This window comes from Megalops cyprinoides, chromosome 10 (genome assembly GCF_013368585.1).
Source record: "Megalops cyprinoides isolate fMegCyp1 chromosome 10, fMegCyp1.pri, whole genome shotgun sequence".
Classification (NCBI taxonomy): domain Eukaryota; kingdom Metazoa; phylum Chordata; class Actinopteri; order Elopiformes; family Megalopidae; genus Megalops; species Megalops cyprinoides.
Genome location: NC_050592.1, coordinates 8,698,164 through 8,710,873, shown reverse-complemented (window position 1 = coordinate 8,710,873; position 12,710 = coordinate 8,698,164). Strand labels below are relative to the sequence as shown.

General features: G+C 43.5%; 1 protein-coding gene across 4 annotated transcripts; it reads right to left on the bottom strand.

Moving 5' to 3' along the window:
- Positions 1-2,415: 2,415 nt before the first annotated feature.
- Positions 2,416-11,465, bottom strand: cacng8b (calcium channel, voltage-dependent, gamma subunit 8b). Of its 4 annotated transcripts, none has more exons than XM_036538215.1 (6): positions 11,379-11,465; positions 7,527-7,796; positions 6,136-6,363; positions 4,362-4,445; positions 4,021-4,161; positions 2,416-3,604 (listed from the first exon to the last, which is right to left on the bottom strand). In XM_036538215.1, the coding sequence occupies exons 2-6, from the start codon at positions 7,555-7,557 to the stop codon at positions 2,763-2,765; spliced, it is 1,326 nt and encodes a 441-aa protein (XP_036394108.1). In that variant the 5' UTR covers positions 7,558-7,796; positions 11,379-11,465; the 3' UTR covers positions 2,416-2,762. The 4 variants fall into 4 exon arrangements, with proteins under 4 accessions (XP_036394108.1, XP_036394106.1, XP_036394109.1 ...); XM_036538213.1 differs by lacking the exon at positions 11,379-11,465 and adding an exon at positions 10,701-10,809; XM_036538216.1 differs by lacking the exon at positions 11,379-11,465 and adding an exon at positions 10,701-10,809 and having other exon boundaries at positions 6,136-6,357.
- Between the last annotated feature and the right edge of the window lie 1,245 nt (positions 11,466-12,710).

The window sequence follows — 12,710 nt, the reverse complement described above, 5'->3', positions numbered from 1 at the left end:
CCCCCAAGCACAACCCACTTTCCCTCCTGGCACACCGTTGCCCCTCTACCTCCAGCAACCCCACCCAACCCTGTTAACAGCACCCCTTTGTATTGCCCAAATCTCTCTTCATCTCTTTTTCTCCCCCCAACCCACCTCTTCTACCCACTGTCTGTCTTTGTGTTTGTACTGTGCTAACCTCTACCCTCCTTCACCACCTCTGGTTCTCAGTCCACTGAAACACGAACCATACCAGATACATGACACTCTGCCCAGACTGTATATATAGAAGTTTAATAGTTTTACACAGACACACTGACTCTATATAAGTGTGTGCGGGCATGGGTTTCAGGTCGAAGGCAATTTGAGGAAATGGCCCTACTAACATGGCACTTCATGATACAGAAAGATTGAAAGGAAACTCTTTCAAAACAACATGCCTCCATTAAAACCCGTATTAAAACATAGAAAAAGGTTTTTCTGGTCTTTAGCTTAACCTGTGCGGACGTTCATTTGATTGTTAGTCCAATAACAAATACATTTTGCTGATAGTCTGTGTATATGATATATACAGGCAATGAAATGCCAGCATGGGGCATGAGTGTGTATTTGTATGTGTGTCAATGTATGCATGCATGATGTGTGTGCTTGTGAGTCTATACTGGTCTATAGATGTTTATGAGTCTGTGAGGGTGTCTGAATGTGTGAGATAAGGTATATATTAAAACTGATATTCTCAAGTGTTACTACTATAAATATAATTGAAATACTCAACTTTATTTTTAAGGTTCATTTGTTTTGCCAGCAGAGGGCAGTGTTTGATTGTCTCTTCTCTTTTGACTCTCACCTTTCCCTGCTTTTTGAGTGTGGGAAAAGGCAACAATACCATTATCCTTTCTATTAAGCAGTGGAGTGTTGAAAACTCACAGATAAACATCCTTACATGTAAGAAAATTGCTATACTACATTCATCTATCAAAATAATCTCCAAACATAATTTTTGACAGATTTCTCAAATAAATCAATGAAAAACTGCCTTATACTACATACCCTGTGGGAAACATTTCAGGAGATAGAAAAAGTACTCATTTTTCCAATTCTCTAATAATAATCTCCCTATCTCCCAAGTTCCCTTACTTTACAATTCTTTATCCATTATTTCTTACTCGATATGTTTCTAATACCAACAGAAGAAAAAAATAAGCAATAGTCTGTTTTTATCCATTTTTAGTACAAATTTCATGCAATACAGCCTCAGTTTTTCACACAGTTAGATAGACCGTATTCATTTAGATATAGCTATGCATAACTATATACTAAATATCTACACCCATATACGCTGTCTGTGTGCTAGGTATGATTTGACTTAAATCTCAAATACAAATCAACATACAATAGTGTTGTGCTCTCGACAGCCAGCGACGGTAATTGTCAGACCGGCAAAGAAGACAACGTTTATGTGTGTACATATTATTACAAAGATAAGGCAAAGGTCAAAGGTACTGGGGTAGGATCTGCCTGTTAGGGCAGGTAAGATGTGTCTCTAAAGTGTGTCTCTGTCTCTCACATGTTTAGGAGGTGAACAGGATTGTGTGGGGTGCAGGAAAGATGCCTCTTCAAGCCAGTTTCACCAAAATAGGGCAGCCCGCGTCTCAGGCGAACCTTACATTGTTGCTTGTTTAAAAAAGATGATCAGCTAAATTTATATCACCTCCATCCCCTCCCCCTGCAAAGAAAAAAAAAACATACTTTTGACCTGTAAAATATCTATGTGTTCATAATTTATATAGTTATACATAATTATAACATAACATAAATATTTCTGTAAATGTTTGTTCCAGACAGTATCTTCATATGTAGTTTAGACCATGAATGTTTTCAGTTCTCTTCTGGTGATGTCTGTTCTTTGGGATTACCCCACCCTCTATGATAGTGTTAAGACTTCTTAAACAGCACCTCTGTAGAAATAAGCATTTCTATCCTGACTAGATTCATATTCATCATAAAAAACTCAAAACAAACAACTTCAAACTATAACAATATTGAGAATACTGCTACTACTAATCATAACAATAAAAATACTAATATAGAGTCTTACAAAATCATAATTACAACAAAGCCTGTTTCAGTCAACAAAATTCTAAGTTTCAAAAAATCAATATATCTTTGATTTTAACTAAATAGAAACATAATCATAATAATAATAATAATAATAATAATCAGCACTCTCACTCTATCAGACATACAAACATGAATGACATCTTTAGATTTCGTGTCACTGTGCAAGATATCACAGTTTACATCCTTGGAAATTTTTAAATAATAAAAATTAACATAATTGAACAAACTATTCAAAGTAAACACAGGAAATCAGCAATATAACTACTATAATAATAACAACAACAATAATATTCAATGTGCGGAGAGTGTATTACTTTTAATAATAAAGCACTTAAAACAAATAAATGTGTGTTACATGGTGCCTTGCAATCATAATTTCCAATGGTTAAGTAATCGATATCCCAAATATAACAGTACCAATACAGCCAATATATTTATATAATAGATTTTATATTATATTATAAATATATAGCATTGTTGTTGTTATTATCACACCTGCTTCTGTTGATCATTTTGTGAGAGGGCAACAGAGAGAAAGGAGAGGAGACTTTTCTCCTCCTTTTTCTCTTTCTGCATCCCCTAATTCCGATGCCTTTCCTTTCCCTTCCATCTCACCATCTAATTTTATTAATCCTCTCTCCCTCCCTCTATCCTCTCCTCCTCTACACTGGTGTCGTCTTCCTATTCAGCGTGTTGGTATTGGAGCTGTCCCCTTTTCCTAGCCTATCGAGGGTGCCCATACCCCTCTCCCTCTCGACTGTGGAGGTCGAAAGAGCAGGGGGCTGGGGGGGAGGTGCGGAAGAGGACGAGGAATTGGGAAGGAGGGTGTTGGTATTAGAGGAATTCTGGGCCAGCGAGGGGTTGTTGGACTTGGATGAGGGCAGAGTACCGGTCATCAGCCCCCCTCCGCCCCCCTCCTTCGGGAAGCAGTTATGCAGTTGGTACAGCGTGGCCCGGTCCACCGTCCCGTACATGGGCGGCCCCCCGCCCAGGGTCCCCAAACCCGCCAGCTTGGGGTCCCGCGACAGGGTGTACATGGAGATGTCGCCCCCCAGCGCGGAGGAGTGGGAGTGCGAGTGGGGGTTGGGCAGCGTGGAGACCGAGATGGGCCCCGCCGTGCTCTGGGTGAGCAGGGCCGAGGGGGTCAGGCCGAAGTTCTTGGCCCCGCCGCCCACAGGGGAGGGGTCCCGGGAGCGGGAGGGCTCGGTGGAGCGGGAGCTGGAGCGGGAGCGCTGGCGGAAGCGGTAGCTGGGCAGCCGCAGCATGGCGTGGGTGGTGCTCTTGAAGAGGTCGGTGCGCGAGCGACAACGCAGCTCCTTGTTCTTCTCGATGTAGATGTTGACGGCCAGCACGCCCACCATCTCGGCCAGGATGAAGGACAGGCCGCCGAAGTAGAAGGACCAGCCGTAGGAGTAGTGCCACTTCTTGTCCTCGTCCTTCTTCGGGGAGATGTCGCCCAGCGCCGCCGAGATGTAGACGATCACCCCGATGATGTTGCTGAGCCCTAAAGGGGGCGGGAGGGAGCCGTGGGGGAGGTGAGGGTATCACGCAAGGGGTGAGAGGTAAAAGGAACGAAAGGGGAGAAAGCACAGAGGGTGGAGCAAACAGGGTGGGGTGGAGTGAGGTAAGTGTGTGTGTGTGTGTGTGTGTGTGTGTGTGGGGGGGGGGGGGGGGGGGGGGGGGGGGGGGGGAGGGGGGGAGTATCATGCAAGGAGCGAAAGGTACACATAAAGGGAAGAAAGAGCAGAAGGTGGAGCATTCAGTGTGGGGTGGAGTGAGGGAGGTATGGGGGGGGCATTGTAGGAGGGGCAAGGTGTGTGGAGGGAGAGAGCAGGTATTGTGGGATGAAAAAGGTAATAGGTATATTATTGCGCAAAATGTGATGCGAAGAGACCCATGGCCAGGTGTGAGGTGGGTTACCTGCAGCCACAAAGAGAATGCCAGCGCCCAGCACGATGTTCCTCTTGCTCTTGTAAAACCGGCTGACCGCAATGCACACCCCTCCCATTAGGAGGAGTATGGCACTAAGAATGGGGAAAATGCTAGAGGCTCGGACCACGCCTGCAATGAAACAGACAGAGAGAGAGAGAGAGAGAGAGAGAGCGAGAGAGAGCAAGAGGGAGCGAGAAAGAAAGAGGGATGAAGTCCAGTTTACTTGAATGTTGTTATCTGATAACACCTCCACTGCCCTTAAGTGAGCCTGACCAATCGCCAGTGCCCCCCCCCATGCCAATGTCCCTGTGTTAACCCCTCTCTCTTACGTAGAACGTACTCCGCCCCATCATGATCATAGTCTGCATCTTCTGGGAAGTGATTGATCTGTGAGCATACTCCTCTTTTCAACCCTGAAACACAGAGGAAGAGAAGGAAAGATGGCGAAAAGAGAATGATCACAAACAGCACACACTTCACTTTGGCAGGTACTACATGTTATACTTCTCAGCACATTCACTGCAAGAGAGAGGGAGAGAGTGAGAGAGAGAGAGAGAGAGGGAAAGAGAGAGAGAGAGAGAGAGGGGCATGAGGTGTGAAAGAGAGGGAGAGTGCGAGAGAGAGAAAGACAGAGAGAGAGAGAGAAAGAGAGAGATAGAGAGACAGAGAGAGATGGTTTAGGACATGGTCCACACAGCATGTTCTGTGCACACTGACTGATAGAATCTGGTCCAATATCAACATGTTATCAGGCTGATACTGCCATCTCTAGATACACTACGGAGGTCTGTTTACATGGCCTCCAATCACGCTGGAATGTTCTCCATATGGACGAGAAAGGACAAAGCGCACAGAGGCAAAACAAAAAGGACGTGGAGGACATAAGGGTATAAAGGAGTGTGTATTTATAACTCCAAGCTCCTGAACTTCTCTTTCATTTAATTGCTTTAAAAATGCTAGTGACCCCCAAACAGGATTAGAAATATATTACTGTCGGTTTTTTTTCTTTTGTTAGCACAGTGACATTTGCACCCAAACCCCGTGGGCCCTTCCACACACAGAACAGACACACAGACATGCAGGCAGATGGATAACTACCCACTCTAGTCTTGTGGTTCTACTGCAGACAGACAGATGGACTATGAAGACAACATGGCTGGTGTTGATGGGTTGATTTGGGAAATGAAGTCATGGGAGACAGACGAATGAGGGAGAGACACACAGATGTGGGGGTCCTGCCTGTTCAGAGCTGTCCATGCCATTGTCTAGAAGAAAAAGATTGGTTGTGTCAAGCCAGTCCAAACCCTGGAAGCCCACTTTCCAGGTGCGCCATTTTGGTTCAGATTCAAAGCAGCTGTCGCCTTGATTCATGGGTTTGTCAGAGCCAAAATGGCAGGAGTTTCACACAGCACAGCTCACTAATAAACACAAAGTAATTCTCTCTGAATGAATACCTTCACATATTCACTGTACATTAAAGTGGTGGATACGGAATAGCCCTGGAGAGATGATTTGTTCTGAATATCCAATTTACATATTAGCCCACCATCCACAATCAGATAAAAATGCTTCCTCTCTACCCTTGTCACTTCACAGCACTGAGAAGCTGACTCATCAGTCCCAGATGTTAACAAATAATCCACAATATAAGCCAATAGCAGCAATAAGAGCCTACACACAAGCACTGTAAACCACTGTACCCAGACAGCCATCATCCTGGCACCCCCATGGGGCTCGGGAACACTTGACCTCTAAAAGTGAGCCAAGAGAGGATGGCTGCGTTCAATAGGCAGAGAACACCGCAGTGCTGCTTCAAAGCAGAAAGTTCTCTTTTACTGAGCACTGTGTTGAAAGCGAGCTTTGAGATGAAGACAATCTAATTTCACCAGGGGAATAGCACAGCTCTGCGAAGACACCTGTGCGCATAACACTACATCGAAAAGCCATCCAACCTCCCTCCCTCCCAACCTCTCACAAATCTTTTTTTTTTTTTCCTTTGCATGTATGTCAATGTCATCTCACTGCGACTGTCAAACCACGGGTAGCCATTCTGGCTCAAACTCCCCACCAAGCCTCTGTAGTGGAGCCAAAATGGCCTCTGACCTTCCAAGCAGCAGATCCTCCAGAGGCCGGAGTGCGTGAGGGCGCCGGGGTCCTTGCGGTCCTTGTTGTGCGGGTCGTCCTGGGTGGAGTTGGCAGTGCTGTTGCAGATGAAGGCGCGGGCGTACAGCCAGTAGTCCGTGCCGATGGCCACCGTCATCAGGCCGAATGCCGCAAAGGCCCCCACAGTGGTGAGCAGGATTTGAATGCCCTTTTCACACCACACTATAGCTGGCCGATGCGGGGGAGGCGTTGGGGACAGGTCATAGTTGAGGTATAGGGAGGAGAAAGAGACAGAGAGAGAGAGAGAGAGAGAGAGAGAGAGAGAGAGAGAGAGAGAGAGAGGTGAGAGGAAGGAGAACATTATAAGGGTGAATCGTGGCTGACAGCCATTGAGATCGCTCTGCATAAATGCCAAACGCATTGACTGTTCTGAGAAAATGCACAAACTCTATCGAATTTTGACTGCCTGGCTGGAGACATATGATCGCACTGACACCAGGAAGGGCAAATATGCCGCATCTCTGATAGTATTAGCTGAAAAACAAATGTGTGAGCGGGTCAACACCTCCGAACAGCACGTTGTTCGAAGACAAATTTACATATACATAACTGACCGAATGAACTGCGTATCAAATAAAATCTAAGATCTCTAAGAATTACACAATCTGACCCCTGTAATTCCAGGAGGATTCTAAGATATGACAGGGTTATGAGAAGCGTGTTTGGGTATCACTGCATTTACACAAAGTTGGAAAATGCCTTAAATGTATGCTGCAGTAACAGCAAGTACACAGTAGGTGGCACAGTACTGTGTGATAAGGACAGACCACAGGAAACATGACAGAGTACACAGAATTACATGTTAACAGCATAATGTGCCAGGAACGAACATTGATTGACTGCCATTACATACAGCACGGAAGACTGAGAAAGATGTGGTAAATGATCCAGGCCGTGAAGTCCATTATGCACATGATGATATCACTGCACTCAATATTTACCATATCGACACTGCATGTTTTAACATAATCAATCTATGAAGAATCCATGACAGATGGCAGGCCCACTGCATTACGTTTTTCCACTTAGGAGAAGCTCAGACAAAGTTAGAGTACCAAAGTTCAACCAAAAAAGTCACGGCAACAAAGCTAAATACAGAGGAATAACAGGCCACATCCGAACAACTAGATTTGGCAGCACCACACTGAATGCAGCTATTGTAACCTGCACTGCCACACAACACACACAGGATGCACTACACTACACTGTACATTTTATTGCTGTACAACAATAATATTCACTTCTTTGATGCATACAGTCCTGGTTAGGTTATTCTAATGCTCGCAACAGTCACAACCGTTAGAAATTGCATGCCTCTTCCACTAAATTACCTGGGGGTGAATTCCTGTCCTTCCCCTCCATTTTGACTGTTGTTGTTTCCTTGTTGGTGAAGAATGTGCTGTCCCTTCTACCCAGGCAGCATCCATCGACTGTTTCACCTCCCCTCTTTCCACTCCTTCTCTCTCTCTCTCTCTCTCTCTCGTTCTCTCTCAGGCTTAATCTGGACACCTTCGGGTTTCCTGAGGGCTCTGTGTGTCTGTTTCCTTCACGTAGCCGGAGTTTTCATAGCAGGAGTCATAGCTACTTTCCTGCAATCACGCCTGGAAGAGAGAGAAAAAAAAAAAAAAAAAAACGTTAAAACTGATGACTGCCTGTTGGCTGCGTGGGCAGTCATGTGTAATTTCATATAAAAGTACGCGGTCAGTTTTTGTCTTCGTACAGAGCAGGCACAGCTAACTGAGATCTGTCACGATGTAACATCCATAGAAAGAGGATGCAGATATAAAGGAATATAGAGAGCAAGGAAAAGAACAACCGGGGGGGGGGGGGGATGAGAGAGAGAGAGTTCTATTTTGTTACCATGGCAACATTGAATTCCAAAGTCTAGATCAGAATACAGAGTGAGTGATGAAATGAGAGTGAGAAAAAGACGGGGAGGGTGAATTTTGCTACGATTACAGAGAATTAACTGGGTTTGAAGAACTGGGTAATACATGACCAAGGACAGAAACATTACCTGTTCGTGTTAAAAATACATGCACTGATATGCCCTTGAAGATGACTACAGGACTCCTGCGTCACTGTAACACAGCCTGATGGGAAATGTAGTCTTTTTTTTTTTTTTTTTTTCACTTTCATGTGTCACATTTAGTGGCTGGTAGGGCTATTCTGCATTTCAATTATTTATATGGCTTTCCGCTTGTAAAAAACCAACACAAGTCAAGAGTAATGTAGCACAAGTCTGTCTAGTTAATATTTTATAATGCAATATGGCACCCTAATCAAAATAGGTTACATGGTGTTTATATTCTGAAGCCCAGTTAATACCAAAGGACACAATGCTATTTGAGAGAATGAAGGATTACTTTAATGAGATGTTATGTATCTTGTAACTATTTGTTAGTTAAACATATTTCATGGACCCCTATTTAATTTATTGTTTCTTCAGTGGGAAGTATTATTTTCTAATGCCTGTTTGATCTGCAAACAGGCATTAGAAAATAACCTTAAGCAAAACAAAACATATACCCAACCTGCACTGGTATCTTCTAGACTGCTTAGATTGGGTGTCAGAATTAGGGTCCCCATGACATGAAGATTTTTTTTCTTTTAAAATTAAAGCTAAAGTAAAAATTTATAGACAAGAAATACTTTGAAAACCACAATGAAAATCAAACACATCAACATTTGTTCCTTTATTTTGCTTTGAAGTTTGTTCAGAACCTTAGGATAGACTTGTGTAGCCCAGTACTGTGTAGTAGTGGTGTTGTATTGTTAGGTAAGCCAATACATGACTAGAGGGTTGTGAGATTGAACCCCAAGTTTGAGACCTGCTGCACATCCTCCTAAACTCTTCAGCAAAGGCAACTCCACAGTCCTCTCAACTTACAATGCACACTATGGTAATACGCATAACTTCAATATGACAGGCAGCCACTTTCCACACTGCAGTCCCCAACTTTCACATGTTGTTGTTTCATTAAAATTTCAGTTGAAAACAGTTTGATGTGGTTTGATTTGATTTGACATTCCAATAATGGATTGAGGTAAGCCGTCATATGCAGTGTGTGACAGGCTTTACACTGTATATGAAAATGCAGTGTGCTCCCCAAACAAAACAATGCAGACTTTTGGACAATACAATGCATAAGAAAACATTATACTACATAAATAGTTTTACATCATTAGACTGTTGAGGATAGTGTTGCTATAGGACAGTACGGCAATTTTTCTCAGTACTGCTTCTTTATCGAGGTATCTGGTACCTCATGGTACTTCGTAATGCCAGACTACAGACTGCTTACACATAGCAACATACACACTCTTAACATGCTACTTTTTATATCTAATATAAAATGTACAACACAGCAGCTTCTGTGAAGCACATTTCATACAGAGAGTGCTGGGCACAGTGTCATATTGCTGTGGGCGGCAGTGTAAAATACCACAGTGAAGTCACATTAAGACTGACAGATCAGAAGTGAAACCACCAGATGTTACAACATTGTGCTGTGGTTAACAGCACAGTCCACAACTAATAAAAGAAGATAGTACAGCCAAAAAAAAAAAAAAAACTGTCCTAGCTTACACACAACATGTTCAAGACTTATGATATTGAAAAAACATTGCTGCATTACATATAACCTCACAGCCTCTTAATATTTTGTTTTGGTAAAACGAAGCATGAAGATGCTGTGGGTCAACTATTATAGTTATATATAGAATTATACTATATATTATTATTATACTTATAAGACCTGACTTTATACAACACAGTATAGTTAGGTAAGTTCATTAAAGCTTTCTGTTTTATACTTGAAATAAAATTGTCTTAGTGACATGAGAGGATGCTTGAGAGAACGTGTCAGCATATTACACCGTATGTTAATGACAAATCAACATTTACAATTAGTCACTAAAGATAGAACTGTGATATTTATGTTCAAACCGTGGAATTCACCAGCACAAGAGGTACACAACTGTACACATACCGTACAGCACGCAGCATTGAGCAACTAGCTCACATACACAACATTATACGGCTAAAAATGGACGCCTCGTGTTAAACTACACGATCGGCGCGTAGTACGTGTAGTCGGATTTGAACACACATCACTTTTAACACAGAAAAAAAAAAACATCTGATGAGTGTATCAAATAGTCAATATATTTTATGTATGTGTAGCATTTGTTAAGTTACATAGAACGTGTGTACATGTGTATTTGTATATGAATGCATGAATCCTATCGCGTATACTCAGAAGCTAATTTTTTGCAATATACTAACTGCTCTAGCCAGTATTTCTCCAACTCCATGCGTTCTCATGCATCGACAGCCTGAATACATTATAATTAGCTATTTTGGATACATCGATATGGGTTTTTACAATTTGTTATAATGAAACATGAAGCACCTTGACATTAACAGTGTAACAGTACCTTCACGCGCTCAGTTATGATAGCTAGAGATGACCAACGCCACCAGCAGAGAATATATTCCTCACCTCCACACTTTATAATTCTGTTGTCTTTTTGGAGAGCGTCGGACTTCGGCGAAGGAGATGGAAAAGAGATGGAGAGAAAAAGAGAGAGGGGGTGGGAGAGAGGACGGGAGGATCGAGAGAAGAAATGGGGGGGGGGGGGGGGGATATGGCGAAATTGGTGAAGAATAAATTACGTGTAACGCAGACAATATTTTTAGTTTACCAGTGACAGAATCGTTATAATTATGACGGAGTCGTTATGATTAAAAAAAAAAAAAAAAAACTAAGCACACACAGGCACGCGCTCAGACATGAACTCTCTGTGTTTTGCCTGCGTGCGTGCGTGTGTGTATGTGTGTGTGTGTGCGCGCGCGCGCGCGCGTGTGTGTGTGTTCTCGGTCAAAAAATGCGTTCCCCTCTCGCGTTCTCGCTCTGTCTGCCTGTCCATCCTTCTATCTCCTTCACACATAGATCCCAACGTGGGCAACTCATTCAATAGGCCCTTAAAATAGATACGGGAGGACTGCAGCGGGCGCACATTTCCTGCCGTTAACATGCCTTTATTACACGTTATGCGCGATCCATTTCGGATATGGACAGCACACGTTCAGACTGTGCTGTCCCCCGCATCAGTAACTGTACTCCGTGTACAGTTACTGATGTGCCCGCGTGCCCACATAACAGTCGCTCCTTGATTACCTTGCCAGTGGTGTTGGTCTTCTTGTCATTTCGATAGACACAGCGGGAAAAAAATACAGATAAAGGGTGATGTGATGCTATGGGTGCCCTCTCTCTAAAGAAATGCGTCGTTTTTCCTGCCGACGTTTAACTCTGTTGCGACCAAGCTCTGCAGAGAGAGCGAAAGGGGTAGGAGGGTGCTGTTAGAGGACAAACGTACAGGGCGCGCTAAATGTGTGAAGATCGATCGCGAGCAAAATGCACCACAGGCCTTTTAACACTGGCATTTTTGAGTGTTCATCTTTCCCTGCAGTGACATGTTGCCTGTGAAATTACGAGAGCAACTATGGGGTTAAATGAAGGAGAGCGGGGGGACGCGCAAAGTGCGGACACGAGCGCTGACTAGGTAATTAATCTCATTTCCAAGTCAAATTCGCAATCGGTTTAACATATACACCATAAGGACTCATAATCCAAAGGTAACCGGGAGCGCACGGTTGCTTTGATGGCTTAAGACTGGACTGAACTTAATTGAGTCTAGTGTAAAAAATCACCAGCAAGTGCTATACAGGGTATGCAGACTGCAGTCTACCAGACAGGGCATACTGAACTGTGGCCTCCTATGGCTTGTCTGAGGTTTCTGCACCTCTCACAAGCCCCCACTCCTCTCTCTCTCCATCCCTAACACACACACATATTTTAGACTGCAATCAACATCATGCTAGTGAGAGCTAGAGAGAGTGAGAGAGAGGGGGAGGGAGGGGGTGAGCTGAGGAGAGCTAATGTAGAATGACAGGTCTTTCATGCAGTAATGGTGATGGTAAAAAGAGAATCACTCAACCCCATACATGCATTCGCGCACACACTCACCATCTATCTTAGGGAGAGCCTCGCTTTGACATCCATATTACTGAAACAGCAAAACTTAGTCATGTTCATATGCTAAAAGCCAGGAACTGTTAAACATTTAATCAAGTTCTGATTTAAAATGAGGAAAAAAAGGCAACTTTCGAGGAATTACGTTCTCAGCAGAAATCCATATGCGCTGCGGTAGACATTTTGCCCTCCACGTGTGTGGCATACACACACAAACATACATGTTTTGATCAATCAGCTGTGCATTACCCTTAGGCTACTGTGGCGCCATGGAACTGAGTAGGCCGTGTTCTAATTTAACACTGTTGAGCTCTGAGTCAACACACCACTGCACTGCGGTGTGAGTGATAACAGTATTCATTGAGTTTCAGTACAGTGTGTACGCTGTATAGCTGAAATTCAGTTTGCTGTGTTGCTGTGTGAGTCAACCCAATAACCAATAAAAAAACTGCAGTGGTATAACCTGTACACACGGCA